Consider the following 24,947-nt stretch of genomic DNA (forward strand, 5'->3'; position numbering starts at 1 on the left):
GCTGAATGTCAGGGCACAATGAGGGCCATGGGGCCAGACAACCCGATAGTGATGCTGGGGACCAACAAACAGGTGCAGTTATGGCCTGCCAACATCTTGATACCACTGTAGCACTGCCATCTACCCAACAATGTTGAATATTGCCAAGAAATCAGATAAAAAACGAACACATCCAGCTACTGTCCTTTAAGCCCCTTCCCAGTTGTAAGCACTGATTTGGAGTCGGGAGACATGTCGTGAATTAAAGAAGAAAGAAGAAACTATAGATGCTGGTTTGCAAAAGAGGACTCAATGTGCTGGTGTATGGGAGCTTTTGTTTCGGGTCAAGACCCTTCCTCAGACTTGTTCAACCTGAAACATCACCAATCCGTGCCGTCCAGAGATGCTGCCTGACCCGCTGAGTTACTCCAGCACTTTGTGTCCCCTTGTCATTGCTGATATTTTGCTAAGTATTGTAGCTAGTGGGGTTTGATTCTATCAAAGTCTCGATCCAAACATGGATGTTCAAAAACACACAAACATTACAGAAGAGTTGAGAGAAGCTGACTGGAACCTCACTTTCACTTGGACTTGCAACAAAGGAATCCAAGTAAAACTGAACAATGAAACTCAAAAGAGAATTGCTTGTGGAAGCTTCCTCAGTTCAAACATTTTCAGTTGTGCCATCAGTGACTTTTCCTTGGAATTCAATTAAAAAAAAAAATCATGTCTGGTGTTCATTTCCAATGTGACTCTTAATGCTGAAACTATTCCAGACAGCCTCAAGCAGGGCCTGAAGGACATGCAAAGTTGTGCGACAAGTTAAAGTCAGCATTTCCGGCCACTAGGTTCAACATCATTACAATGCTGAGCATGAAGCAGCTCTTCTATCTCCCCATGACCTTCCATGACACCCCATGACCTTCCATGACACCCCATGACCTTCCATGACACCCCATGCCATTGATCTCACTGCCAGAGACATCTAGGATTCGTTGTTGGCCTGGAACAGTTGTGTCAGCACCTAGGCAATAAGTAAAAGATGGTGCTCGGGTACTCTGGATTGTGCAGCTTGCCTCATCTCTGAAAACTTAATAATCGTCTTTAAAATCTGAGTCAAGTGTAATGGGAACATTGTCACTCACCTTGAATGGGTAAAACTGGAATGGGCCTGTCCCACTTTCACGACCTAATTCACGACCTTTTTTACTCGTGGACATTTTACATCATGGTAGAAAAACGCCCGACCTACTTGATGCCACGAGTACCTACGACTAGCATCACGGCCTACCTACGACCTACCTACGACCTTGTGATGACCATGCTGTGAGTATGATTCAAGGGCAAACTCGGCAGAGGTCGTGAATTAGGCCGTGAAAGTGGGACAGGCCCTTTACTGTACTTGAAAGATATAGTTTATTGATCAAAACTCTACTTTTCCTGCAAATGAATCCAACTAAAACAGCGTTTCCTATTCATTGCAGGGTGTCTTCAGCAGAATCCCATCGACCAGTACATTTCCAATAACCGAGCAAAACATTTCTTGGGTCACTTTAGCTCCAGGCTTTGATTGAGGTTTAGGACATCAAAACAGGAAAGCAAACAGAAACAAATTTCCGGCCACTAGGTTCTACCAAAGTCTCGATCCAAACAAAGTCTCGAAACAAATATTTGTTTGTGTATTTTTCAAATACTAATGGATGTATTAAATGGACAAGGAGACTGCTGATGCTGGAGTCTTCAGAACAAAAATAAAATGTTGGAGGAACTTGGTGGGTCAGACAGCATCAGTGGAGGAAAATGGCCAGACGACATTTTGAGTCCAGACCCTTTAAACTGAAAAAAGTCCCGAACCAAAATGCCATCTGTCCTTTTCCCTCCACCTATGCTGCCTGCTGAATTCCTTGAACACAGTGTTTTCTGCCCATTGAATATATTAAGCCATATTTCACAAGACATCGTATTTGCCGGTCTGTTTTCTATTTTCACCTTGGGTTACCCAGCCATTGGTAAGAACAGCATGTCAAAACACTGTTTCAACAGAATTGGAAATGGCTTATGTAATGACATTGAATCATACAGCATGGAAACAGGCACTTCGGTCCAACATGCCCCATCTAGACCTGCATTTGGCCCTTATCCCTCTAAACCTGTCCTATCCATGTACCTGTCCAAATGTCTCCAAAAGCTTTGTGATAGTCCCTGCCTCGGTAGCTCATTCGATACACTCACCACCGTTTGTGTTAAAAAGTAACCCCTCGGATTCCTATAAAATCTTTCCCCCCTCACCTTAAATCTATCCTATCCCTGTACCTGTCCAAACGTTTTTTAAATGTTGTTATAGCACTACCTCCTCTACAGCTCGTTCCTTATACCAATCACCCTTTGTGTAAAAAAAAGTTGCCCTTCAGGTTCATATTAAGCCACCTCCCTTCACCTTAAACCTATGTCCACTGGTTCTTGATTTCCCTACTCTGGGTAAAAGACTCTGCATTTAACCTATCTATTTTCTTGATCTTATACACTTCTATAAGATCATCCCTCATCTTCTTGAGCTCCAAGGGATAAAGTCCTAGCCTCCTCAACCTCTCCCATATAGCTCAGGCTCTTGAGTCCTAGCAAGATCCCCATAAATCTTCTCTGCACCGTTTCCAGTTAGACATCATCTTTCCTATACCATGGTGACCAAAACTGTACACAATACTCAATGTGGCCTCACCAACATCTTTTATAACGGCGACATGACCTTCCAACTTCTATGCTCAATACTCTGACTGATGAAGGCCAATGTGCCAAAAGCCTTTTGCCAACCCTATTGTATTCCCTTAAAATTCAGCAGCAATTGAAAAATAGGCCTTAAATTTAGATCCATCAGACGTCACGCATGTTACAGCACATACTGTTTTGATTCCAACATGAGTGCACATTTGGTGACTCATGATAGATGTCATTTGGTGAGAGTGTAGTCATGCTCAGTGAAGGTCTGCAGAATATGCTGAGTTGGCAGATGTTGGTAAGACTTGTGTTGCAGAGCTCAACACTTCAGGTTACAACGTGTCTAAACCTCATACAGCTGAACCTAAGTATTTAAATGGATCACCAACTTGTTTTGGATTGCTTGCTGGTTGATTCTACTGGCTTTGGCTATGATTGCACAAGTATTTGGGAGGTTTTAGAGTTCTTTAAAGTTGTAGAATACTACAAGGAATGATAACCAGGTGCCACTGGACTTAATTCTGACATCAAAGCTTTTGAGCACATCAGATGGTCCTAGATGGTGTGCACTTATAAAGTGCATGAATGGGCAAATGTCATGCAGAGCTGGGTAAACACCTGGATGTGGGCTTCCTGTATGAAGCTGTATACACAAGGGGTGTTCAGGAAGCATTTTTCCCATTTTAACTTTAGCCTGGAACAGAGTGAGGACTTGATGAAGGAGAACATCAATGAAATTTACCATCTGCTGTATCCACAATTGAAGCCTACAAAGCATGACAAGAAACACGTTGCTAATGATCATCAAGATGGTGGTGGCTGTGAACTCTGACATGGTGGGCTCCTTCTGGGATGGAGCTGGAGATATACCTCCATTATTGCAATAAGGAAGGTTACTGGTATTCTCTTTTCCAAAAGAGATAACTACATTTATATTTATTTTTCCCGAGAATAGAAGGCAGAATAAGCATGTAAATCTCATCATAGTTTTGGATGTCGTCAACTGTTGGTTGTGGCACCCATTGTTTTAGATAAGCAAGTAATTTCTTGCCTATGGCAATGGGTAAGAATGGAAGTGTGTGTCGCTGGTTGACAGTGGAGAAGGATGATGTATCAAGCTTATTAAGAAATAGAATCCAATCACACTGCATTTGCATGTTTTCTTTTAATCTGCAGATTGTTTCACAGTAAAATAATATTAATTGTGAATATAGACACAAAAAGCTGAAGTAACTCAGCAGGACAGGCAGCATCTCTGAAGAAGGAATGGGTGACGTTTCGGGTCGAGACCCTTCTTCAGACAGAGTATAACATTAACGCTAGAGTCAGATGACAGAGTCTGAAGAAGGGTCTCGACCCGAAAATTCTGGAGTAAGTCAGCCAGACAGGCAGCATCTTTGTAGAGAAAGAATGGGTGATACTTCAGGTCCCGACCCTTCTTCAGACCGACTGGATTTTAAGTCTATTTTCAGTGTCAACCAGCATCTGCAGTTCCTTCCAACACAATATTAATCGAGCGTTGAACGTTTACAGCGCTCTAAAGGGCATCAAAATGGCAACAAAATTGGTTTATATTTAATCTCCTACTGCATCAACTTGCTCTTTCCTACCTTAAGCTGAGCAATAAGGCTGTAAGGGACAGGAAAAGAGAAATTACATTTGTCAGATTTTCACTTCTGCTGCAGGGACAGAACAGTTGAGTTTATTATTGTACAGTGAAAACATGTTTTTGTTGCGTGCTATGCAGTCAGTGAAAGGACTGCATGATTACGATCAAGCTGTCCACAGTGTAGAGATACAGGATAAGGGAATAAGATGAGCATAGTTAGGGTAAGAAATGCTGCTATTGAAATAAGTGTGTACTGTAAAAGAGTGGAGCGATTGTAATGAATGATTGCAGATCTACCTCTGAGAGCCGCAGGTAGAGAGGCATCTGGCATCAACACCATCTTGAATATGGCACTGATTGGATGGGGGAAAAGCAAAGAGTTCTGCCTAAGATGCATATGAATTTGTTGAATAGTGCTTTATTTATCATGTATGCAACTGCACAGTGAAATTCATTTTGCATATATTACACATGCAGGCGCTGCCATTTTAGACGCCATTAGTCAAAATCTAAACTCTGGTCAGCCCATCTTGACCATCTTGGTGTCTTGCAGCCGACCTTGAAAGTGCTGGAGGCATTACCGTGGTTCACCCTCCTACCGGCTCATGGTCCTCATGTTCGATGTCTCCAGCTTCCACCCAGTTACGCTGTCTGCCGAGCCTCCGGGCAGGTCCCTGGTCCCACCCACTGACGAACCTTCAGTCGGGACCCGACGACGACATGCTTGAGGACGTTTGGGAAGGAAAAGGTGGTTAGAGCTAGGATGGGCAGCAGTTCACCATGACTGGAACGTCAGGATAAGTTCTTTCAGGAAAAACTGGATGGCAGATTTGAAGGGGAGTTGTTCAGTAACTGTGGTGAGGGAAAATTTTACAAAATCAGATAACTTAAGGTCAGAATGGCCTTTTCGACAGTGGTGTCAAAGTCCAATTTACCGTTAATATTATTTGCTGTGAAACATAATGTAGATTAAAATAAAACAATTAAGCAGGAATGTCATTTTGTGCTATTTCTTACCACCATACTGTATAAGGAATTGGATTATATGCCTGTAAAGTCCCACAGCTGAGCTGATGGAAGAGGTCATTCCAGGTTGTTGAGTAGTTTGTGTCGGAAGGAACTGCAGATGCTGGTTTACACTGAAAATAGACTTAAAATCCAGTCGGTCTGAAGAAGGGTCTGGACCTGAAATATTACCCATTCCTTCTCTCCAAAGATGCTGCCTGTCTGGCTGACTTAGAAACATAGAAAATAGGTGCAGGAGTAGGCCAATCGGCCCTTCGAGCCTGCACCGCCATTCAATATGATCATGGCTGATCATCCAGCATTTTCAGTCTATTGATGTTGAGTAGTGTGATCGAGTGTTGTATGAGATTGGGGGTGAAGTCTGTATTCAACTAGAGTTGAGGGATATAGATGGGGTCAGGTAAGATAATTTAGAATGGGGATTCAGGGGTTGGGGACAGAGTGATCAGAGGTTTGGAATATAGAAGTTGGGGCAGAGAGATAATCATGCAGTAAAGAAAGAAATGGTTTGGACCCACATTATTGTGATGGACTCTTACATGTTCTCTGAAATAGCCTCGCAAGTCATTCCGTGGGATTAGAAAACCTGCACTGAAAAACAAAAGAATCAAAGAAGGCCAAACACTTGATATGGATGTTGACACTGGATCTGGATAAGACAATGTTTACATTTGGTCAAGTCAACCCTGCAAAATTCCTCATAAACCTCTGAATAATGATTTCTTAATTGGGGAGCTTTCCCACAGATTTATCAAATGACATCCCAGACATACTTGCACTCAGAGAATACATCATCCATCATAATCCCGGTATGTGTTTTATCCCACCAGCATTAAAGATCCACTAGAACTAGCAGCACTATGGGATACTTTATCCAAATGTTATAAGGAGGCATGTTTTTAAATGAAACGTAACACAAAAGTTATCTCCATGAGGTTTCAGAAGGTTGTATCTGTTTGAAAGGCTTTGATATTTGAAATTCTAGGGAAAGTGCAATGTGTCTTTAAAAAGGTGCAAAATCCTTAAAAAAACAAACAATGAGTTGTGCATAATACAACTGTTAGTATTTAGATGGATGAGAACATTATAATATTTTTTTTGGTTAACTCTTTACCATAAACGTATCTGGACTGTCAACAGTCTGGACCAGGGGTGGGGAACCTTTTCATGTAGGAATGCGGCATTGTTAGCTGTAATCTAATAAGGCCGCATCCAAGGAACTTCAATTAGATATACTTCAAAATGTACATTATTACTAATGTTTTAATTGTGGCCGTCAATCGGGGAGGATTATTTTGTTGAATCTTCTTTTACTCTTTGGTATTTTAAATATGTTCATTTTAAGATTAAAATAAAAATAATAAAAGACGAACAAAAACATATTAATGAAAATAAAAGGATTTGTTCTACAAAATCTGGATTCATTCCAAAGGCCGCAGTTAATGGCCTAGAAGGTCGCATGCAGCCTTAAGGCCGCAGGTTACCCACCTCTGGTCTGGACAGTAACTTAAGCAAAAAATCATAGATGATGGAAATCTGAAACAGATGCTGGAAATACTCAGCAATTCGGACAGCATTCGTAGTGCAAGAAACAGGTTTATCATTTCAGGTCAATTATCGCTGTTTGTAATTACCTTTTATATTTGCTTTTTCTCACCAGATCTTGTGATCTTAGTGACCTGGAATATTTGGATGAAGAATTTCATCAGAGTCTGCAGTGGATGAAGGATAATGACATCAGTGATATCTTAGATTTAACATTTACTGTGAATGAAGAGGTCTTTGGCCAGGTGGGTACATTGGTGGTTTCTGAGAAATCATTTGAAAACTAATGATTTTGAAATGTACAGTCACTTTTGAAGCACAGATAGAATTAATAACTCATTAAGGGAAAGATTGCAAGTTATTACCTGCAAGGTGGATTCAATTGCTGTTTTTTCTTTTTGTACACATGATATATTCTTTTTTATTAGGAGTTTATATAATTTCTCCTGGTTATTCTTTCACTGCTATCCTACCACATGACATATATTTTCCACAGCCCTTTTAACCTTTTACTTTATAATACTAATGAACCCATTCTGACATTTAATTCCTTCAGCATGTACTTTGCCTGAAGCAATTTTCTCAGTCATTGTTTTCTTTCTGTATCCTCCATTTTGGCCTCATGGATTGGCACTTCCATGAGATCCATATTTTGAAACATCAACCACCTCACAGTTTGGATGTGGAAATCATCTTATTGACAATAATATTAAAAGTTCTAAGATATAACAACACTAGATTTTGGTTTACAATGGGAATTCAGAGGTTTTATACCGTTGTAAAAGGCATCAATTTTAAATTTAGAAACATAGAAACATAGAAATTAGGTGCAGGAGTAGGCCATTCGGCCCTTCGAGCCTGCACCGCCATTCAATATGATCATGGCTGATCATCCAACTCAGTATCCCGTACCTGCCTTCTCTCCATACCCTCTGATCCCCTTAGCCACAGGGCCACATCTAACTCCCTCTTAAATATAGCCAATGAACTGGCCTCAACTACCCTCTGTGGCAGAGAGTTCCAGAGATTCACCACATTTAGTCTTTGTTATGTCAGTGAACACCAGGTCTCTCCTGACCTGTCCCACAGTTCTAATAGTTGCTCAGTTGAATGTAGAGTACAGTAGTTCAAAACATAAATGTCACATAAGATGTCAATGAAAATAAAATTATTTTGGCAGTCTGAGAAACGACTACTGGAGTTTTCAACAAAACTTTATTCGAAAGCTCAAGTTGCAGCATACAGGTTAATCAGACACGTCTGCCCACATCGGTGGTCAGCGCTGAACTGACGCGCGCAAAGGAAAAACCGCGCAAAAACAACAGCCCCTCCCGAGTCATGTGACCGCGGCTTCCGAACGCCGGGTTCGATATCTGCGTGCGCTAGCAGGCGCCGCTACATTATATTATTAGAATCCTTTTAGACAGATAATCTAGGAAAATATATGGAGCAGATTCTTCTGACTTGCAATCAAACCTTTAAGGAATTCCTTTCACCTCCCTATTACAATGCAGCTGATCACTCATAAAACTCCATAAAACTGGTTTTCTTTTTGTTACACATGCATAAGATGGCTTACTGTGTGAAACAATTACTTACCGGCACGTGAATTCTTAATTAAGATTTTCAATTTGGTGCTGGCCTTTACACAATATTTTGGAATGAGTCACAGAGATTGACTATTCAGAGAGAAATGTTTGATACGCCTTAATGCATGTTGTTCCAAATAAGACAATTACATACCTGTCGAGTAAACCACAGGAATCAGTACAATTATGCAAACTATTTGGGCAGTTTCTAAATAAGGCCCATTCATGTTAGTATCAGTTCTGTCAAATCTGAAACATACATATATTCTCCAGGTGAAAGCGGCACATCTTGTGTATTTGCATATATTTGTGAGGTGTTTTTATTCGTAACAAAGCTCTTAAGAATATTGAGTCTAATGCACAAATTGTAGGGTCTCACAGATATTGGTCAACAACGGTTAGTGTTTAACTATTGCCAAAAGTAAGGTAAGTATTTCAATTTGATGAGGATGTTCGTTGTTACAGATGTTCATGGTTGTGAGTAATACTACATTGAAAACACCAGACCAGGGCCAGGAGAATAACAATGCAGTGCCTATCTATGGTGAATTGTTGAGGGCATTATTTAAATTGTTCATTGCTGTCAGAATAAATTCTATCCACTGTGATACCTTATATTCTGCTAGTTAATTAAAATAATCTTAGTCTAAATATGCCTTTTAAATTACCATTATAGTGTATTTCATATTTATATAATTTAAGCTTAATATTTATAGTTTCCAGTGTCAAAAAAACAATGCAACTACCATCATAAAACTGCCATGGTTACAAATAATAATTTTATTTTCATTGTTTAAAATATATACAAAACTGAGTTGAGCAAATATTTTCAACTCCTGTGAATAGGTTCGTCTCTACCTTTTGGGAATTGAGATTTATAGTGAATAGCTTAAATGTCAGTGATTCATTACTCGCAGTGTGTTCATTGGTGAAGGTCCATATTACCTGACATTGGTGCAGATACTCCCCGACGTACGTAATAGGCGACATATGTAAACTTGCATTTACATAATCAATTCTGAACTCAGTCCCTAGAGCAATCAGTTCACATTTACATTTCCAGTTTACGTTTCCAAGCTGCATCTCTAAACTAAACTCAACCAAAAGACTACTTGCCCACTATGTGCTGAGGGGGCAGATTACAGAAGGGACCATCACTGAGAGACAGATTACACATGGGCACACCATTCCCGATCCAACAACTCAAAGCAGACAGAGATGTACCTGCAAATCTTGGTTTCTTTCCCATCCTGAGCTCACTTCAGACTGAAGGTTATAAACCTCTAAGAAGAAAAAATCAAGAGTACTTAAAACGCAAATGCATTTCCAAACTCTCCTTCCCCTTCCACACTTATGACATGCGACTTGCAATTTTGCTCTGGTGGGACCCACTGGAAACTAAAAACAAAACTACGACACGACAATTGTGGGCCGGATATCAAATAATGATGAGACAGAGTACAGGAAAGAGATTGAGAACCTCGTGTCCTGGTGTCGAGAAAACAACCTTTCTCTCAATGTCAGCAAGACAAAGGGGATCATGATGGACTTCAGGAAGTGAAGCGGTACACATACCCCAGTTTGCATTGATGGTGCCGAAGTAGAGATGGCTGCAAACTTCAATTTCCTAGGTGTCAATATCACCAACAACTTCTCCTGGACCACCCATATTGAAGCAATGAGCAAGAAAGCACACCAACACCTCGATTTCCTTAGAAGGCTTAGGAAGATCGCCATATCCCCAACAGCTCTCACCAATTTCTATAGATGTGCCATTGAAAGCATTTTATCAGGATGTATCACAGCTTGGTTTGGGAACGGCTCCATCCAAGATCGCAAGAAATTGCAGCGAATTGACTCCATTTATACCTCACGCTGCCTTGGCAAGGCCAGCAGCATAATCAAGGACGAGTCGCACCCTGGCCTCCTCTCTCCCATCGGGCAAAAGGTTTAGAAGTGTGAAAATGCACACCTTCAGATTCAGGGACAGTTTCTTCCCAGTTGTTATCAGGCAACTGAATCATCCTACCAACAACTAGAGAGCAGCCCTGAACTACTATCTACCCCATCGGTGACTCTCGGACCACATTTGACTGACTTTACTGGCTTTATCTAGCACTGAATATTATTCCCGTATCTAACACTGTAAATGGCTTGATTGTAATCATGTATTCTCTTTCCGCTGACTGGTTAGCACACAACAAAAGTTTTCCACTGTACCCCGGTGCATGTGACAATAAACTAAACTGACGGATAGTGAGGAACCGGTTGAGTTCAGCAATCCAGTTATTTCACTGCCATCCGTTAGAAAGCGCACAGGCTCACTCCGGTGAATCTGGTTAACTTCAGACATGCACCTCACCTTGTGCCTGGGCCAAGTGTTAACATCCATACACTTATCGTGTGCCAGGCCGAGTGTCAGCATCCATCCACTCACCACGAATGTTCATAGGACTGACTGGGATTCATCCTCTCACAGACGGTAGGATGGCAACATCACAGGACGGAATGGAAATTACCATAGACCAAGAAATGTTCAACAATTAGCAGGTCGGGCCCTGAGATTTACTCAAATTAATCCCATCCCAATTATTGTGTACACGGCAAACTACCAGGTAACTGAAGGGAAAGGTTCCAAGTTACGTAAAATCTGACTTGCGTTGGGTTCATGGAACGTAACCCTTATGTAAGTCGGGGAGTGCCTGTAATCTAAATTGCCTTTAGACAATATTCATCAGTTAAATCAAGTTGTCTAGTAGATGTTATTTGTCGGAAAAACCTTTATGCTCATAACTCATCGCTGATAAAGTTTTAAATGTGTCACTGAAGATGACTATTTTTAGAACTGTTAAACAATGTTATAGATTTGAAGTGGATTAAATGTTAATTGTTCCAAGGAGAAATGATTGCATTTTTATTTTGGAATAGATTACAGAGAGAGAGCTAAAACCAGGTGGAGCAAACATTCCTGTGGCGGAAAAAAACAAAAAAGAATACATTGAAAAGATGGTAAAATGGCGTATCGAGAGAGGTGTTGTACAGCAGACAGAGAGTTTGGTCCGAGGCTTCTATGAGGTAAGGATAGCAAACACATTACTAGAAGGGGCTACCAAGACTAACATAGAATAGTCCTTATCAGAAGCCCTATCAGACTATCCCTTGATGGTCTAATGGTTCTTTATAATCTTTATGATTATTTTTTTAAATAATATTTTTATTAGAAGCATGTACATATCATAATCAAAACACATTTAATATATCAATTACATACTGTTAATAGATGGGATTCCAGCTATCAGAATAATAGGGATCCTCATTTATCAATTATATATTAACTCTGCTTCTATTTGTTTATTTATTTTTTAATAGATAGTGAGAAAGAAGAGAAAAAAAACACGATAAAAACGAATAGAATAAATTACCAATAATACAATTTTGGAGATAGGTCCGTAGATTATGAAACATAACTCTTCACCTAATCCTGGGTTCAAGCTTCAGTCACTTCCATGCCGGACCTATTTACCCTTTCAAAAAGTCAATAAATGGAGACCATATTCGAGCAAATAATTCTTGTTTGTCAATCAAGACATTCTAGTTCTTTCCAAATGTAAGGTCTCCAACATCTCCATAATCCACATTTTAATTGCGGGGGTTGTTGGACTTTTCCAAAATTTTAATATAAATTTTTTCCCAGTTATTATACTATAATCAAGGAAGCTCCAGGTTGTTGTACGCAGGTTGTTTTCAGGATTTTGTGAATTCTTGTTCGGTATCTCCAAATGCTTCGTATTAGTTGGATCAGTTTTCCAGTCCTTTTTTTGAAAATGAGAAACTAAATCTGCATATTCCTATGAACGAGAGGAAACAGAGAATATGGGAATCAGGGTTTGGAACTGAGAGACGATTGCTCATTCTTTCTTATGTACGAATTTCAAATGAAGTCATTTTTAGTCCAAAATCACTTTTAATAATAAAATCTAAAGAATAATACTGGAAAATCAAGGGATAGTAATTGTTATGAATAAAAATATGCCTAATGGAGAAAATGAAGTTGTCTGTGTGATTTATAGTCACTCTAGGTCTGGTCTAATTAAAACTCGTTGATTCCTTTTACACCAAAAGTAAGCTCCAATTGCAAATATGGGACAACTTTGAATTGTTAATTGATGTCAAATCACCCTGATCAATGACAATTACTTGTTCCAGGTGGTGGATGCTCGGCTTGTGTCTGTGTTTGATGCAAGGGAATTAGAATTAGTGATTGCAGGCACTGCTGAAATTGACTTAAGTGATTGGAGGAATAACACAGAGTATAGAGGAGGTGAGTTGATTCAAATTTAATCAAACACAGTTACATCTAAGTATTTGGAAACAACACCTAATAAATATTCATTTTTCCCCCCAAAGGATACCACGATAACCACATAGTAATCAGATGGTTCTGGGCTGCAGTGGAAAGGTTTAACAATGAACAGAGACTAAGATTGTTGCAGGTACAGTAAAATCAATGACACTGGATACTATACTAAACAGTTGCGTTACCCAGTAATAGTACTAACTACATAATTTCTTTGTTAGTTTGTCACAGGTACATCAAGTATACCCTATGAAGGTTTTGCCGCACTACGTGGCAGCAATGGTCCACGAAGATTTTGCATTGAGAAATGGGGCAAAATCACCTCACTTCCAAGGTAGGAGCAAAATAAAATAGTCAATGCTTCCTATCAATTACTGCTACAGAGTGGTAATAATGTACGATGGCATATGGTTTGTTTTGATGACAGTGAAGTACATTTTTAGTTTTTGGATTGGACAAGATCACAAATAATTTTCGAAAATAACAAGATTTTTTTTTGCATTACATTCTGAAGTGCCATAAAAGGGGCTGCTTGACATCATCCTTGTTGGAACGATTTTTCATTGAGAAAGGATTTTCCTTTTGCCATTAATTTTCACAACCGGCCTTTCAAAAAATATTTTTCACCCTTTGAACTAAGCTAAACTACATATTTTTAAACATTGTTTTAAATACATGGCAGGCTTTGTTGATATACTTCTTTGATGTAGTCGAGCATAAGGAACTCAATTTTGAAGCATGTTGAGTAACTTTGAATAAACGGATAGATGAAAGAGAGAGGAATTAATGGAAAGGACAGCTTCATTTGATCGTCTAGTCCTTTAACTGTCTGAAATAGGACACTTCCCGATATCTGGAATCATGATTACCCTTTGGTAGTTGTGCATTCAGCTACTAAACCCCTTAACATTGGAATTCCATTCTCAATTTTTCCACTACTGTATTTAACTTTTTCTTTACATCCTTTTTATGCTGATTTTTGTTTGGTTTTCTTCTCTGATATTTCCTTTTGTGGCTTGATTTCAAATTTGATTTCACAATTCTCCATCAAAGTGCCTTGGGATGTCAAGTCAAGTTTATTCGTCACATACACATACGAGATGTGCAGTGAAATGAAAAGTGGCAATGCTCGCGGACTTTGTGCAAAAAGACAAACAAACAAACTACAAACAGAATCACATATTCTTTTAAATATTAAATATTGTGGGCGGAAGGAAAAAGGGAAAAAAACATCAATTTAAAAAAAAGCAGTAGAGTGGTACAGTAAAGTTAGTCCCTGGTGAGGTAGGAGTTTACAGTCCTAATGGCCTCTGGGAAGAAACTCCTTCTCAACCTCTCCGTTCTCACAGCATGGCAACGGAGGCGTTTGCCTGAACGTAGCAGCTGGAAAAGTCCGTTGCAGGGTTGGAAGGGGTCTCCCATGATCTTATTGGCTCTGGAGTTGCACCTCCTGATGTATAGTTTTGCTAGTTTAAATTGATTCAAGTTGTTATTGCTGATGGATGCATTTTAAGGCACCAACAAATGAGATGATGCAGATTGTGAGGAGAGGAGAACTAACCTGGAAATTCTATTGCATGCCCTAAGATAGATATACGCCGCACATTTCTGCCACAAAATAAAATCTAGGCATCTATGGAGTTATGGAATTGGAATCTTTACAGAATGAGGTGTTCTCAAGAGTTGAAGCTTATTTCAGTATAACTGAATGGGAACTTGGTTGAATGGGGCCATCCTTTGTGCTCTGAGTCCCAGAGCTGATTTCAAATGTGTACCTTAAGTTAATAGCTCGCTGACTACAGCTGCCTCTGAGCTATCATCTCCACCCTGAAAAAAACTATGCACAAATAACTGGGATTACAGAGAAGGGCAGCACAGTGGCACAACTGGTAGAGCTGCTGCCTCATAGCCATAGACCAGTGTTCTGTCCGTGTGGAATTTGCACTGTGACCACATTGGTTTCCTCTGGATGCTCCGCGTTCTTCCCTCATCTCAAAGATGTGCGGGTTTGTAGTTAATTGGTCTCTGCAAGTTGCCCCTAGTTTGTAGGGAGTGGATGTGAAAGTGGGATAATATAAAACTGGTGTGAATGGCTGATTGATGGTCAGTGTGGACTCAGTGGTCGGAAGGGCCTGTTCTATGCTGTATCTCTAAAACTAAAACGAAAAAAACTGCCCACATCCTACCTACTTGTGACTCAACCCTATGTCCCCCAACCCCAGCAGATAATCATGACGTTATTCTGCCTCTCTTCTTGATGCTCTGGTTGATTGTGCGAGCACCACTTCTTTTCAGCTGTATACAGACCCCATGCCTCAAGGTCTGAAAGTGTCATCCCCTTGTAATTTGTCTGCTAAATGCAATGCTTGCAGATGCCAAACACTAGATGGTGTGGATGAATAAGGACGTAGATGAGTTCAAGTCTACTATATCATTTCTGTTTGGGAGGGTAGGGTGTAGAATTATATTTGAAACATGGATTCATCTGTGAGAAAGAAGCTATTTCAGTTCAATATGCTATTTCTAAATACTGCTAAATCTGAAAAATTGTCATCTGTACTCAAATGGAAGCGTTAGATTTGTACACCACAGATTTTCAGTCATACGTAATATCATAAACTCTTTTGTGCTTCAACAGGTAGCTATCAAATAGATCAAAATCAGTCTGCGGAAAGTTTTATCCAATCTTAAAGATGGTACTAAACATCAAAATATGGACATAAAATGATGAGCTATTCACATTCATGACACCTGCAAACTTCAGAAGTGAATATTAAGGAAGAAAGCTTTGTTGCATATAATTTATTTTAGGTAGAAAAAGCATTTCCTTGTGGATTTAATATCAGTATACATGGAAGCAGATATTTAAATAAACATTCTTATTTGCAAAGTGAGAAACTCATAAATGTGCTTTTAACGAATAACTCCCAAAGGTTTGTTCCTAGGTTAATATAGTTTGGAATGTGATAACTGATCCAACTCGTGTGACATAGCCACTTGCAACACTGCTACAAAAACAAAACTGGGATTACAATTTGGGCCACTTTTTTAAAAAATATACTCTTTTATTGGCATTCCACAGCAAACACATTTCCATAAAACGTGTTTCAGGTATAATGCTATGTGTATACATCATCCACTCATCCACGTCTTGAATTGCCTCTTTTTGAAATTTGTACAAACCAAATATAGAAACAGGAACACAATAATAACTCCAAACACTTGGGGAGTGATCCTTTCTTTACCATATAATCAAAAAATTGTAAAAATAAAGTCTGGCCTCTGAGGCGTTACATAGTTAACCCAGTTTTCCCAGCGTAACACAAATAAATCCAGTTTGAAGTTAACATATGCTGTTATTTTCTCCATTTTATAAATGTCCATTGTGATGTCCATCTATGCATTCAGAGTTGGGCTCTCCTGTGATAACCATTTCTTTGTGAGATCTTTTTTACCAGCTACCATCAATATATTCAGAAAGTATTTGTCTTTTTTCCGCCAGTCTTCAGGTATGTCCAAAAAACATGGTCATACTCTCCAGGGGCACATGACATCTAAAAATGTCTTGTAAGGCATCATGTAACTCTCTCCAAAAATCTTTAATAACAGGGCATTCCCAGAGAACATGGTATTGATCTGCCTTTAAAATTCCACATTTTCTCCAGCAAACTGGAGAGTTCCCACCGTAATGGGCTTTCTGAAAAGGCGTAATAAAATACCGTATCAGACTTTTCCAACTAAACCCCCTCCAGTTTTGTAAGCTGGTACACTTCCATTGATTTCAAAACTTAACAGTGTTCCTTCTTTCATTATGTTACAAAGAGCAGTTAGGCCTTTAACTGGCCACTCTTTAAACCTACTATCTAATTTATTAGGAGTAAAGTCTGTGTCATATGCGCACCATTTAAGGATTGTAATGTCTTCCTCTAAATTATACTCTGTTATAACTATTTTCCATATTTTAAGAGTCAATTTTACCCAAGGATTTTCAATAGCATTTATATAGTCTTGGAGGTTGCTGTCAGCTATGATCGCTTGTATAGGAATGGCAAGTGTTCACTCTTCAATATTTTGCCATTGAGCATCATATGATAGGTTGCACCAGCATATCATAGGTCTTAAATGTGCTGCCTGATAATAGTCTTATAAAGAGGGTAGACCCCATCCCCCCCTTTAATTTCATTAACTGTAAGGTTTTAAGATGGGTCCTAGGCCTTTTACCTTGTCATATATATCTTGACAATATTTTGTCCTTCTTTAAATTGTTGTTGGTTAATCTCTATTTCTAGGGTCTGAAATAAATATAAGTCTTGGCAATATGATCATTTTAATAGATTCAATTCTCGAGCTGAGACTTAAGAAAGGAATTAGGTTCCATCTAGCTATATCCTCCTTAATTTTTTGGTGTAGAGGTGAATAGTTGCATTCTGACAAAGGCAAAACCTTCCTTGTTGTTCCTTGAATGACGCTTTTAGAACTTTGATATTTAATTCAACTAGCAGACAATGCCTTCTGAAGAACCTCTACCTACAATAGGGAGGTAGACAAAAATGCTGGAGAAACTCAGCGGGTAAGGCAGCATCTATGGAGAGAAGGAATAGGCGACGTTTCAACATTGATTTCTCCAATTTCAGATAGTCCTTGCTTTCTCCCTCCTTCCCCTCCCCTTCCCAGCTCTCCTGCAAGCCTATTGTCTCCGCCTCTTCCTTTCTTTTTCCTGCTCCCCCCCAACATCAGTCTGAAGAAGGTTCTAGACCGAAAACGTTGCCTATTCCTTCTCTCCATAGTTGCTGCCTCACCAGCTGAGTTTCTCCAGCATTTTTTTCAACCTTCGATTTTTCCAGCATCTGCAGTTCTTTCTTAAACCTACAATCGGGAAGTGCCTTTGTATTAGAACACAGAAGAACAAAGTGGAGGACAGGGATTAATTGCCTGCTGATTCATAAAACAATGATATCTACATAAGCATATGCTGTTGCATGTATCTTAGATGGGGTTGCAGGTATCCAAGATGGGAAACCAAAGTGTGAGCAATAAATCCCCATAATATTTACGTATGTACTCAAATACGACTATTTTGCCAACCATGTCAAATATCACATGCCCTGTCTGAGCATTGAAATTAAATAATTGTATCCTGCTAGTGGATCTTACATGTGGAATTAACGTAGACATGAGTGAGCCATCTCCCCGCTCCCCCATTTTACAGCCATCATCCGTGATCTAGGGAGAATTGACTATTCCTCATTTCACCCCACAGGAACTACATCATTTAGTTCAGATTAAACGAATTGAAACTTATCATCACATTTGCAATACTATTTACCCAAGTGCACATTCATAAAGTTAAAAAGACTTGCATCAACAGAAGACTGATTCTAAATGCACAATTTACTGCAATGGAAACTTAGGATATTCCATGTTTATTCAGCAAAAAAAAAAAAAGAAATGCAAAGACACATACTTTTATTTGTGGATATTTAAACTAATCCCCAATGAATTTTATCAGTGTAAATGTGACGTAATATTTTTTCAACACCATTAATTCAAAATTATGTTGGGCATTCTGCATGTTCTGTGCTGAAAAAAATTAGGAATAATTAATTGAACAAATGATAAGAGTATGAACAAGGAGTTGCAGATAGATGTTGGTTGATACACAAAATGAAACAAAGTGCTGGAGTAACTCAGCCAGTCAGGCAGTATCTCTGGAGAACATGAATAAGTGACGTTTCGAGTCAAGACCCTTCTTCAGACTGATTGTAGGAGGGTAGGTGAAAGCCACGAAAGGTTGGAGACAGAACAAAGCATAACAGGCAACGAGCCGATGCAAGGGGGGGGGGGTGTTTGATAGGCAGATGGTTGGAACAAAGGCCAGAGATAAAAAACAGTTGAGATAGGGTTGAAGAGTAGTAAATTGCAAACCCAGAGGGCAGAAAATAGCAGTAGGGGCAATATAGATGGGTCTAGGTGGGCAGCAGCGTGGGACGTGGGGGGAAGAAAAATGAGGATGTGGGACAAAAGGGGGGAAGGTTGTGGGGGGGTTTAGTATGAGGTTACCTAAAATTAGTGAAATCAGTGTTCATACCCAAGTGGAAAATGTGGTGCTGTTTCTCCAGTTTGCATGGCAATGGAGAAAGCCCAGTGTAGAGAGTTCAGTATGGAAATGGAAAGGGGAGATAAAATGGTTAGCAACTGGGAAATCCGATGGACCCTACGGGACAGTGAGCAAGTGTTCAGTGAAATGGTCGCCGAGTCTACGCTTGTTCTTGCCGATATATAAGAGGCCACATAGGGTACACTGGATGCAGTATATAAGGTTAGAAGAAGTGCATGTGAACCTCTTAGGGCCTGTCCCACTTGCCGATTTTTTTCGGCGACTGCTAGCATCATATCAGTGTCGCCAAAAGATTTTGAACATTTCAAAATCCAACGATAACAAAAAAAAATCTTGCGACACTTGAAAAAACACGCCACGTCACCGCCGCAAATTTTTTGGTGACCTGATGCCAGTTCAATGAAGCCGCCGGCCGCCGAAAAAATTGGCAAGTGGCCGTTATCTCACCTTGAAGGACTGCTGAGTTCCCTGGATGGAGAAGGTATAGGGTCATGTATTACATCTCCTGCGGTTGCAGGGCAAAATACCTAGCAGGGGGTGGTTTGGGTGGGAAGGGATCAGTGCATCAAGGAGGTGTGGAGTTAAACAAATTAATTATTCATGTTGAGATACTTTATGTATATTTTAACTAAAAACTGTCAGGGAATTTAAACAGATACAATTTACTCAAAAGCTGTTATTGTATTTTAAAAACATTTTGCTGGCTTTTTGTATTATAGTTTAAGTTATTCACAAATACTCATACAAACTTTACTACTACATTGAACTTTGTGAATTTTGGAGTTCATAAGACCATCAAATAAAACATGTCAAATGCTTTAACATACTTTGTGTAAGAAAGTCTGAGAACATTGAACGTGACAATGGTAACAGCACAAAAGGAGACCATGTGGCTCTTTGTATCCAAGCTGGTATTCTTCAAAATCAGTTCAGCTGTTTTTTTTGCATTATTTTTAACAGTGCTGATCTAATTTCCTTTTAAAAGTCAGAATTGGTTTGGGGCTTCATTACTTTGCCCTGCACTGCATTTGATATGTTATTCACTCACTGCTTATAAAGTTTTTCCTCATGTCACCATTGATTATTTTACCAATCACCTTAAGTCTATGTCCTCTGGTTCTTGAGTCCTCCACTACAGGGAATAATTTCTATCTGGTCTGTTTAGTTTAGTTTAGAGATATAGCGCGGAAACAGGCTATTCGGCCCAGCGAGTCCACTCCAACCAGCAATCATCCCGTACATAGCTCTGTCCTACACACTAGTGACAATTTACAATCATTACTGAAGCCAATTAACCTACAAACCTGCATATTTTTGGATTGTGGGAGGAAAACGGAGCACCCAGGAAAAACCCACGTGGTCACAGGGAAAAGGATCAAAGCCGGGTCCCTGTAAGGCATTTTGCAGTGTCAACGTGCCACCCAAAATTCAGTATGATTAGTTTACTCTAGTTTAACAATACAATTATTGCATTTTTACCAAGCCAATTGGAGTGTGGGAGAAAACCAAAGTTCTCGGAGAAAACCCACGCAGGTCACAGGGAGAAATTACAAACCCCGTACAGACAGCACCGTTAGCCAGGATCGAACCCGGGTCTCTGGCGCTGTAAGGCAGCAACTCTACCACTGTACCACCGTGCCACCCACGGTCTGTCAGGATATCCTATTACTTTGAATACTTAAGAATTTTATTTTCTACCTTCTTTACTCTGCGGAGAACACATCCAGCATGTCATTGTTTCCACAAAACATCAGTTTCATGGAAACATAGAGTAAAACTCCATTAAAGCAGCGTTTGGACTTTAACGGGGGCAGATTGGCAGATTTTCTAAACTTTTGGATGCTATTCCAATCAATACATTAACGCATTTTGAATTCACTTTTTTAACTATTACATTGTACAGGAGTATATAGATTTTCTGGTGAACTCAGAGAGGCAAGATATCAAATCGTATGGTAGACAAATTGCTGGTGAGGCAGCATCTATGGAGCGAAGGAAATAAGCAACGTTTCGGGTCGAAACCCTTCTTCAGACTCCAAATCAAATCAGATAATTTTTAAGGCAGTGTAGGAACCAGGACCCAAGTGAGTTCAAAGGCAGCACAGCAACTGGAGATCTGGTGAGTTGGAAGGCAGTGCTTAAACCGAGGATCTGGTCTGTTGTCAGGCAGAATGGGAACTATACGCTCAGTGTGTTAGGTGGCAGACACAAAAGACACAGTAGCATCTCAGGAGAAAAGGAATAGGTGACGTTTCAGGTTAACGCCCTTCTTCAGACTGAGAGTCAGCAGAAAGGGGAACGAGAGATTTTGGCGGTACTTCAGAGAAATGAATGAAAGATATGCAAAAGGCAATGATAATCAAGGAAATGTGGGGCACATACTGCACCCACAGGAGGCAGCATGGGAGCTGGGGACTCGGTGTGCATTAAGAAGCAGCATGGCAACCAGGGCCTCAGTGAATTGGCAGGCACCATGAGAGTGCAGATCAGCACCCAGTGAACCAAATGCCAACCTGTCAGGATTGCCAAACAATTAGATAGAGGATGATCAATGTTTTACTGTTTTAATAAATACGTTTATTAAATTTCTCAAATTACCTGATTCTATATCCTGCCTCTCTTAAATTTACTGTGTTCACATCCTTCCTAAAATGCAAAGACCAAAATTGAATATTAACTTCACCTGTGGCCAAGCCGTTGTTCCATAAATGTTTACTGTGCCGTCCTTGGTTTTCTATGCTCCACCCATGCTTGCGGAAAATAAAATTCTATACTTACTATTTCCTGAATTAGATAATTATACCAAATTGTTCTTCTGTTATAAATAATGAACACATCATGTTTCCCCTCTCAGTACATCAACAGTAATTTATCTTAAAAGGAAATGTTTAATATATCCGATGAATTAATAGCAATGTTATTTGAGCAACCAATTTGATTGCGGAGAAATATTGGTGTTGATTGAACAATTAAAATTAAAATTTTGATAAGTACATGAGAAACATTCATTTATTGTATCCACATCAATAATGATCTGATACAAAGAATTCCAAAAAAGTACACCATTAATAATAATGTTCTATTACTTAAAACTGTGAGATCACTACAGGTTCTTGTCAGTTTCATTTATCATCTGTACCCAGTTTAATGTTTTTCATTTCTCAGTTGATGATTGGCACATGTAATATTGCAAAAAGCTGGTGAATAATGCTTCTAATTCAGTATGTAATATAGTTCTTCAAAGGCTCAACATCATTTGTCCCTCAACATTTCAGTCTTGCCATTTGATTTTAATGGTTGTAATGCATTCTGTGCATTGTTTATGCTTTTCCAGTTGAGACTTTGGAGCTTCACATTTATCTTGTAATCTAGTTTGCAAATAAGAATGCTCCTAAGTGCACTTCTGGCTCGTGAACAGATCTGGCACCAGAGTACGTTGCTGAATAGTTATGTTTAGGACCTTAATTCTTTGCACTGTAATATGTACATAACATCATCCTCCGTCCTTGGAGCCCCCCATTAAATGCCGGGTCGTTCTGTAAACCATTGAGTCAAGGAGTTGGACACACTTCATATCTGCCCTTCAGTTTTATGACAGCCATACCTGGTGCAACAAGCTCAGCGTATTCATTAGAATGGGCCACTGACCTTCATTTTGAAGGTAATTTTTAAAAACAATATTTATTTTAATAGACATTTGTTTTTGATTAAGACAAGTTTGATGTGGTTTTAAATAAATTCCTTTTATCAGTACTTTTTTTTTCTATCTCTGATCATTTAGAAAGAGTGAAACAATATTGTGACAGCCAGGAATTGCTGGGAAGACTCATCGTTAAGTGCTCATCTTATTAATACAGACAACAAAATCCGCGGGTTTATGGAAACAAGGAGATGTGCCATGTTCCAATTCTTTGTAAACTGAGGACAAAATGCAATACCCTTCCCTTTGCATTGCCTATTTGAATAAAAGTGTCTTCCTATGCCAGCAGAATGAATATTGATTTATCTAAACTCGTAACCCTTGCTTCCTTTTCTTTCTATTCCTCTCCCAACCTAATTCTCCGACTGGTTTTACTGTCCTCCTAATTAATTTTACTGGCTGTATGCCTCGTTGTCACCTTCCCCTCAGCCAACAATGAACCTACATTTCCTTAATCGTCTGCTTTGATCTGTCGTTTTCATACACCCTTCCATATCTCTAGCTTTCACTCTCAATCTGAAGAAGGGTCGCGACCTGAAACTTCACCCATTCCTTCTCTGCAGAGATGCTGCCTTACTCCAGTTGAGTTACTCCAGCATTTTGTGTTTATCTTCGGAGTAAACCAGCATCTGCTGCTCCTGCATACGCCTTTCCATTAAACATTTTGAATTGGCAATTTATGTTTTAAAAATCCCAGTAAATCTTATTTCAGATACTTGACTTTGCACATCAACAAAAAAGGACAATGAAACAATGAATCTTACTCAAGCAGGCAGTGAGGTGGTTGTGATTTTTATTACATTTCAGCCATAATTTTCTATTAGTCACTGTAATTTCCTTCACTGTGTTGAATACAAACTGATTCAATGGAACCTGTTCATATAATTTAACATTTTATAATTTTTTGCAAAACTTCACTAAAATGCTCTAATAACAGCACATCTTTGCTTGTTTACTGCCAAGAACTGAATGCAGTATTTTGAGTAGTTTTAAAACACCAGGTATGGCTGTCATAAAAGCTTTCTACAAGAACGTTAGTGCATACGTTTTTTATCTTTTTGCAGTGAAGATCACTTTGGATAAAAGCAACGTTTTTTTTGACTGGGTCCACTAGCTTTGAATGACTTCTGAACACTTGATAAAGAAGGGTCTCGAACCGAAACGTCACCCATGCTGCCTGTCACCCATGCTGCCTGAGTTACTCCAGCTTTTTGTGCCTATCTTCGGCTAAAACCAGCATCTGCAGTTTCTTCTTACACATGTATAAATCCCTCCCTTCTTATATTTAGGAATTCTCACCTAGCCTATTTTAAGGTGTCAAAGTGACACTGCAGGTAGTGCAGTTGGCTCACAGTGATAGCAACCTGGATTTGGTTCTGACCTCTGCTGCCTTTTGGAATTTGTATGTTCTCTCCTTGAGTTTCCCCAAAGTGATCTGGTTTCCTTCCACATCTCAAAGCCATGGTAATTATGAGGTTAATTGGCTACTCTAAGTTACCCTAAGTGTAGAAGAGAATCAGGGGGTTGTTCATGGGCATATGAGCATGAATAGGTTACATAGAAATAAGTGGCTGAAGGAATTGATGGGATTGATACGAGAGGCAGAAGGGACTTAATGGGTAGAACAGCCCCCCCCCCCCCCCATTCCATAATGAAGCATGAAATATGAAGATGAATCTCCAAAGGAAATCCATTCATATTGAATGTAATCCACATTACCTATTCTATTGGAATGGAAATACAGTGGAATTATAAGTGGATGTTTGGCTATTCAGGGGTTCAGTATTTTACAGAGGTGCTCTTATAGTCCTGCTCCCACATTGTTCTTTTCTGTTCATTTTATTAAATGATAATAGTATATTATTTCACTATGTAGAAAGAGAAAAATATAATTACTAAAAAATACTCACATTTTCTGATAAGTAGCAGATGAAGTCAGTGGCAGGAAAAAAGGAATTAAAAGGATTGGGAGAAAATATTAATTAAAGTGCAGTACAACTGCAATTCTAAGTTTGAAACTTGCAAGATCGCAACATAAATATTGGGTGGAAGAATACAGTACTTTCAAAGCAGTGAGTAGGACCGCACTTCCACATAAACCATTGAAACCTCCACTGAAATTTGCTCACTTTCCTTTTGCCATCAAGTGGGACGACAGATGGCACAATGGGCTAAGTGTTCGGCTGGCAACCGGAAGGTAGCCGGTTCGAATCCCGTTTGGAGTGCATACTGTCGTTGTGTCCTTGGGCAAAGACACTTCACCCACCTTTGCCTGTGTGTGAATGTGTGTGAGTGATTGGTGGTGGTCG

The 24,947-nt window shown here is 39.4% G+C and overlaps 1 protein-coding gene across 5 annotated transcripts in view; it reads left to right on the forward strand.

Moving 5' to 3' along the window:
- The window catches only part of hecw2 (HECT, C2 and WW domain containing E3 ubiquitin protein ligase 2), a 342,360-nt gene that overhangs the window by 314,164 nt on the left and 3,249 nt on the right, over window positions 1-24,947 (forward strand). For all 5 annotated transcript variants that reach the window (XM_033023729.1, XM_033023732.1, XM_033023733.1 and 2 more), the window contains 5 exons: window positions 6,990-7,119; window positions 11,392-11,538; window positions 12,670-12,784; window positions 12,871-12,956; window positions 13,042-13,154. In XM_033023729.1, the coding sequence (XP_032879620.1) occupies window positions 6,990-7,119; window positions 11,392-11,538; window positions 12,670-12,784; window positions 12,871-12,956; window positions 13,042-13,154 (591 nt within the window). The remainder of the gene's footprint in view (window positions 1-6,989; window positions 7,120-11,391; window positions 11,539-12,669; window positions 12,785-12,870; window positions 12,957-13,041; window positions 13,155-24,947) is intronic.

The sequence above is a fragment of the Amblyraja radiata genome, chromosome 7 (genome assembly GCF_010909765.2).
Source record: "Amblyraja radiata isolate CabotCenter1 chromosome 7, sAmbRad1.1.pri, whole genome shotgun sequence".
NCBI classification, from domain to species: domain Eukaryota; kingdom Metazoa; phylum Chordata; class Chondrichthyes; order Rajiformes; family Rajidae; genus Amblyraja; species Amblyraja radiata.